Here is a 7510-nt window from a genome sequence, read left to right as displayed (position 1 = left end):
CTCCTGAGAAAAAATGTTCTTTCTTCACCAGCGGGGATAAAAGTTAGTTTACACTAAATGTACGTTACAGATGGATTTATTGTAAACTGAGAAACATCAACATTAGAAGAACAAAGTGTCACTGTGGAGCAAACACACACACACACACACACACACACACACACACACTCGCACACACACAGGAAGTGGAATATGCTGTAAAATGAGTCAGAATAAGACACATCAGTACATTAAAAAAACATTTCCTTTTTTATTTTGGCAGAGACAAAAAATAGCCTCTCAAAGTCTACATGCAGAATATTAACATGTCAAACACATTCTAATCACATTTAGAGAAGTCACGGCTGCGACGGTCGACAACAAGTAGAAACACGTTGCTGGGGGGGGGGGGGGGGGCCTGACCTACGACCTGTAGACTAAGACCTCACAGAAACTCCTGTGACCGAAACTTAAATGAAGACAAACCTCCCCTGAACTCACATTTTGGACCTTCGCTGACCCGGTCTCACTCCCAACTCGTCAAATACTGACGCTGGGCCAGCGCCCGACGGCGTCTGATCCCGACACATGAGGAGCCGCGCTTTCATCCAACTCCAATGTCAACACATCCGCCTCATTTTTAGACAGCCCGTGTTATACGTTTTTTACCTTTGTCACGTAGCTTACGTACTTTACTAACGGCAGTTACGTAACAAACGTCCGAAACCACGAGTACACTTAAAACCTAAACCTACGTTGGAATCTTATTTTGAAAAAAACGTATGCGTCGTAAAGCTGCCGTATTTGCTGAGTTGGGAGTCGAGCCTCGGAGGTTCCGGTCCGCCTCCACAGATACACAATGGGCTGTGCACAAGAAACATAAATGATTGAACTCATGGCCTTAACACCAAATCACTGTGAATTCCGATTGTTCTGCGGAGGTTAACGTTTATTTTAATATCACACCTGGAAGTCCGAACCAAAGTTCTAGGTTTTCATTTGATCTGGTTAGTTTTGGTTTCATGATTCTCGCGCACTAAAGAATTCTGCATTACGTCCTGTCGTCGTCTACGTGAGCTGCGTCTCCCGATACTTGGCTGGTTGGTTTGTAGATTGATTGTTCGTATCCTCTCTTTACCTTGAACGACAGATGGATTCTTGCGATATCATAAGATCACGCAAGAATCCATCTGGTCAGAGGAGCTACTGGGAGCTACGATCGTAGTTCAGGCGCGTGTAACGACACAGCTTTGTGAGTTTTTTCAAATGGACTCTCCTCGTGTGCTACCGCGGCTCGTTTTGTTTTATTGCGTTGTTTTTCAGTTCTGATTATAGCCTGCCAGAACTGTATGTGTAATAGTTTCCATAAGTCTGAACCATCCAACATAATGAACATGGTTCAGTTTAATGCTAACCTTTTCTTCATTGAAACAAGTTTCGACTGTTTGGTCCGGGGAAGTTTCCACCTTCATTTAGGGTTTCGATCAAACTGAAAAAATCAGAAAGTCCGGACCAAACGAGGGAGGATCGAGAGGGACCGAAGTCTCCGTTTTAGTTATTATTAACTATAATTACCAAAGTGGAGCAGAGTTATGCTAGGTCATTCTTTTACATGCCGTCAGGAAACAGAACATACAGATCTTTTCTTCGTAACATTTGGGAATGTTCACGTTGGAACGAGTCAGCTTTAAACAAAACATGTCACTTTTCAGATGTGGATCTGTAACTGTGGAGACAACAAGGCCTTGACATCATCCAATGTGACGTGAACACACTGACGCTTACTACAAGTCAAGATGTTACGTATTCCTCCAACCTCCCGAATACTGAGCATCAACAAACATATGGCTGCGTCACGTGTGGGGAATGAAGGATGTATAAGATACGAGAAGGTTTAGTTCGTCGTTGATTTACATCACAATGATTGTAATGAATGTTTTGAGAGTGTTGGGGGAAAGTTTCTGACAAGTTTCAAAGAAATGATGGGACTTTGGATATAAAACGCACAAAAAGGCAAAACGTGACAGAATATAACGACAGGCTGTTACAGGGACACAGAAACACAGAAAGGCATCGGCATTCATTGGATGTAAATGTGTGTGTATTTGTCTGTAACATTAATTGGAGTTTGATAACGGTGCGGTAGCTGCACACCGCTGCCATCTGTAGGACCTGCATCTGAAGTTCGTACCAGAAGGAAACTTTATGTGTTTTTATAAGTTGTCTGTGCGTGGAAAGTTTCACTGGGGAGAAAATGCAAAACTAAAACAAACAAAAGTAGAAAAAGACACAATTATTCTCTCACATTCAAAGAAAAGCCTCGATTACAGCCGTCTCCGTAGGCCAGACTTTCTCCAGTTACACACAACATAAAAATCATTTAGAGTTAATCTATGTCTGCAGTCCAAACTTCCTTTACAATCCTCTGGACGAAGATGTAAAAACATTCCTTTTAAAGCAACAGGAATCTGTTCCTCGTCAAAGCAAAAAAGTGTTTTTTTTGAAGAACGAACTCCAATGTTTCCCACTACTTTTCTTTTTGTTATTCTCCGGAGCGGGTAAAGACCCCCAAACGTTACACATTCCTTCCCTCAACAGCGACGAACGCCTTCCGCTCTCAGTGTCGTCCGTTCATCAGTCCGACTCCATCGGATCTCTGCGGCTCTGAGAACGAGGAGGCGTCGGCTTTTCTTTTACAAAGTTAAAACTACACCACGGTACACAGTTGTCACAAGTCATGCGAATATACAGGAACTAGAATTCAGAAACCAACGTTTAAAATAAAAGTATAACCCTAAACAAAAACTACTTTAAAGAAAAGTATTATTAGAATACTAATAAATGATTAGCATGTTTGGTCTTTACATACCAAAGAATAAGTACAAACAGATCTACATCACTGCTGGCCTCCAAGTCCGACACACAACTCATTAAAACAAACTGCATTTGGTGATCAGCTGCACATCATTAGTAAAACAGACGGGGCGTAGAAATAATCATTCAATAAATAGCATTACCGTATTTATAAAGCATTCAACAAAACGTCTGATGAAGCAGTTTAAAGTAAGACGGCGGACATGGTAATGGCGTACAGTGCCAGCGGGCTTCCACCATTCGGCTCCGTGTACTTGGTCTTCGTTAAAGAAAGAAAAATTGTTTCCATCCAAACAAAATAAAAAAAGGAGGGAAAGATAAGGCCCATTAAATAAATATCCTCGTTCTTCTTTTTTATGGTTTCCCAGGAGAAAAGAATAATTAATACCAAACATCTACCGTTAAAAAAATGGTATTCCCACGCCGTAAGAAAAAACGTTTAAAAAAAGAACCCAGACCAACACGGCTATACCATCCGGGAGTTCGTGTCCGAGGAGAAGTGTCCCAGGTTTTGCTTTTGCCGGCGACCCCTGTTGTTCTTTGGACATTTCCTAAAAAAGATACACAGAGAGACATTTATTCATTTACATTGAATAACGTGTACACAATGAGACTAAAGACCTTAGATCCACAAAATTACCTTTTATATGTCGCTCACTAAGTTAGTGAAACTGCATTGTGTGACGTAGTGAGACTTTATTATTCTGCACGAGCTGTGTGAGAATAATAAACGTTATTTATTTATTTATATTATATATATATATATATATATATATATATATATATATATATATATATATATATATATATATATATATCTATATTTATATAGATGTTTTCAGCTCAATTCACATCAGAGCAAGACTTTGCTCCGTGAGCAGAGAAACACTAAAGAGCAGTACCTGATGTGCAAACGATCATTTTGAACTATTTCTTTCACTTGTATTTTAATGGAAACAATCACATTACCACACGCTGTAACGATCTGCTTGTTCTTTGGTGTCCTGTTTTATGTTGAAGTGTTCACTCCCCCTTGTTACATGTCGAGTTGTACTTCCTGTCTGTGTCTTTACCCTAGTGATGGCAGTGTGATACTGAAGCTTCGATACGTGCTTCAAACTCTGGACTACAATTACACAGAACCACTGCTTTGAAGCTTGCTTCAAATCACGTGACATGACATCCGAAGCAGTAACTGCTTCATTTCCTGAATGAATCACTGGACTGGTTCACGGTCCAATCAGGTGATTCGCTGCCACTGCCTCGTCTCGATTCTGACAGATTTGAATTTGAGCGCCTCAACACTTTATAACCGCTCTAAACAATGCACAATGTGTGGGTTGTTGTCGTAGTAGTATGCGTTATTGCTGTTAAGTTGTTGGTATTGCGTTTGTATTGGATCATTATGGAGCGAGTCAACTAGCGAAACCATTTTTATGCACGCCAGCATCATCTGTTCCTTGTGTGCAAGTAAAGGAACCAGATCTAAATCTGTTGAAAGAATAATGTACATCCTACATAACTATGCGCAGCCCCAGTGGCGCAGCTCGTAGAGCAGGCGTTCCCTCAATTAAAGTCTTGCCGCAGCAGCCCGGGGTTCGAATCCAACCAGTGTCCATCTGTTGCGTTTCATTTCCCTTATCTCTATCCAATCTTAAACTGTACTATCATTTAAAGCCTAATAAGCCCACATTTCCCCCCAGCACTCTCTTCTCAATAACACGTACACACAATCATCAATCTTTATTTTTAAATAGAACATGATATTCAGTCTTAGATGTGTCCAAGGCAAAGATACTTTAAATCCACTGCAGCCTTGCACTTCGCCAGTAGAGGTCACTGTACCTGAAGCTTCGAGTAATGAACCCATTTCCAAAACAATTGGCTGAAGTGGTTCAGTGCTTCACAAAAGCTTCATTTTCCCATCACTACTTTACCCCCCCCTTCTGATTGTTAATGTTCCTCCTGTGTCCATTTACTCTGCTCTTGTGTTTTTGCCTTTCTCCCCCAGCTGTGTCTTGTTCCCTCGTTTGGTGTCTGTGTATTTATCCCTGTCTGCCCCGGTGTGTTTTGTCAGGTTGTCATTCATGTTCTGCTCGTGTTCTGCTCGTGTTCTGCTCGTGTTCTGCTCGTATTCTGCTCGTGTTCTGCTCGTGTTCTGCTCGTATTCTGCTCGTGTTCTGCTCGTATTCTGCTCGTGTTCTGCTCGTGTTCTGCTCGTGTTCTGCTCGTATTCTGTTCGTGTTCTGCTCGTGTTCTGCTCGTGTTCTGCTCGTGTTCTGCTCGTATTCTGCTCGTGTTCTGCTCGTATTCTGTTCGTGTTCTGCTCGTGTTCTGCTCGTATTCTGCTCGTGTTCTGCTCGTGTTCTGCTCGTATTCTGCTCGTGTTCTGCTCGTGTTCTGCTCGTATTCTGTTCGTGTTCTGCTCGTGTTCTGCTCGTATTCTGCTCGTGTTCTGCTCGTGTTCTGCTCGTATTCTGCTCGTGTTCTGCTCGTGTTCTGCTCGTGTTCTGCTCGTATTCTGCTCGTGTTCTGCTCGTGTTCTGCTCGTCCCCTGATTGGTTTGTGTTTTTGTTACTTTGTATTTTGTTAGCTTCGGCTTTATTTCAATAAAGCTCGCTTTTTGTTAAGACCTCGTCCAGAGTACTGCATTTGGGTCCTCACCTTCACCCCAGCGTGACACACGTGTGGCTTTCTAAAGCTGTTTCCGTCTTTTGGTCTGTTTACCTCATAAAACACTTAATATCTTTATCTCTGAATCATAAAGGTGAACAGCTGTTAGAAAACATCTGGTTCACGTACAAGAAGCCACAGATTTAAAAACTGAGGTTGAGGATTGTTTGACTCTTTGACTTCTGGGTACATTTTTATGAATTCAGCCACTCTCACTGGCTTCTTCTCCACACCACTGGCAGCCGAGGATCATGGGTATTGTAGTATTTAGAGCCGTCCACCATCTATGGATAAAACCTGTTCTCGCAGAAACTATGTTGAAATATTTAAAACTATATGATTGTTCTCAAAGACAGTCCCGTGTTTCTGTATTAGGTGACATTTAGGAGATTATTGAAAGAAAGTTTCACAGTGAGGAAAAGTATTAGAATCAAATTAATGAGAAATTAATTACAAGTCTTCGGAGGAGACCCGGGGTCAAGACTCAAAGTGCAAACTGAGCGTTTCTCAAGTCGTGGACTTAAGTACAAATATGTTATTTTCTTCTTATGCCACTTTATATATATAGTGTATATATTTATACTTCTACTCATTAAGTGGAAAATACTTTACTTTTTACTTCACGACATTTATCTGACAGCTTGTTGTACACAAATATTTGAGTATCGATATTTACAGCTGAAACTGGACTAATGTCAAAGTATTCTTTCATGTTTTAAAAACATGAACCATCCCATAATGTATTCCTATAAAAGGTCCTTATTTATTTATTTATTCATCTTTCCTTCTGATCAAGAGGTTCAACCCATTAAAAAACGCTCAACATTTATTGTTTAGTTAAGAACATTTTAAAGGTTGTTTACCTCTTACAGTTTATTACAATAGATTCATTTATGCACTTGATTTCTTAAAGTCGCACCTGGAAATATTTCAGCCGCTTAATGAAAAACATCTTGATCATAAATATATATATATATATATATATATATTTATACATGATCATAAAATCATTTGTCAAACATTTCAAATAAATGTGTAAATTAAGAGGAAACATCCTGTATCTGTTGGCTTTTGCAATAAAGTTATTTTAAGGGCCTTAGATTTTAGTGGACCTCACCTTGTGATGCACATCACCACGGCGACGATGATGGCGATCTGCACGGCGCCGATGATGGCGGCGATGAGGACGTAGTGAAGCTTCTGTCCACTGGGAACCACGTAGAGGATGTTGAAGTCCTGAGGCTCGTCACACTGAGCGCCTTTGTAGCCTGCATCACACCTGACACACACACACACATACACACACACACACACACACACACACACACACACACACACACACACACACACACACACACACACACACACACACACACACACACACACACACACACACACACGTCAGCATCAGTCCACAAAGGATGCGTTCAGGCACAGGACTGAGTGCTCTTTTAAGTACTCGAGTGCTTAGTTACATTGCACGACTGAGCTCTACGCACTAACAGGAAGTCACAGACCTGCAGGTGGCCATGTTGTACTTGATCTCACACTTCCCGTGAACACAGAAGCCGGCGTAGCTGTCGGCGCAGGGGATCGGCATCCCGGCGTAGAACCCGTCGCCGTGGTCCAGACCCGTGGTTTCTGAACAAACGGAAGCGGCACGTTACAGCAGCACATGAGAGGAACTAACACATACGTCTTTGTTTTTATTTATTTCTTTGGTTAAAGAGTATAAAATGTGTAAATGTATCAGGATGAATGAACTGAAAACTTAAAGTAATAAAAAAAGACGAATCCACTTTAAAAACTACGTTTTAGATTATTATTATTATTTAGACAAACAATAATAAATAAAGTTTTAAAGAACATTTCATGTGTCTTTGAAAATGAATTTTCTATTAAAATAACTAAAAGAGTAATAATAAGAAGAAAGATGGTGATATAATAATAAACAATAACAATGATAATAAATCAAAGACACGCT

At 40.7% G+C, this 7510-nt stretch overlaps 1 protein-coding gene across 1 annotated transcript in view; it reads right to left on the bottom strand.

Annotated features, from left to right (window-relative positions):
* Positions 1 to 226: 226 nt before the first annotated feature.
* The window catches only part of tmeff1a (transmembrane protein with EGF-like and two follistatin-like domains 1a), an 88627-nt gene continuing 81343 nt past the window's right edge, over positions 227 to 7510 (bottom strand). Inside the window, exons 8-10 of the mRNA XM_029452676.1 lie at positions 7044 to 7167; positions 6644 to 6805; positions 227 to 3404 (exon numbers count right to left, since the gene is read on the bottom strand). Coding sequence (XP_029308536.1) covers positions 3320 to 3404; positions 6644 to 6805; positions 7044 to 7167 — 371 coding nt within the window. The 3' untranslated portion in view covers positions 227 to 3319. The remainder of the gene's footprint in view (positions 3405 to 6643; positions 6806 to 7043; positions 7168 to 7510) is intronic.

This window comes from Cottoperca gobio, chromosome 17 (genome assembly GCF_900634415.1).
Source record: "Cottoperca gobio chromosome 17, fCotGob3.1, whole genome shotgun sequence".
NCBI lineage: Eukaryota > Metazoa > Chordata > Actinopteri > Perciformes > Bovichtidae > Cottoperca > Cottoperca gobio.
Note: the sequence above shows the minus strand (reverse complement) of the source record. Positions and strands in the feature narration are given on the sequence as shown.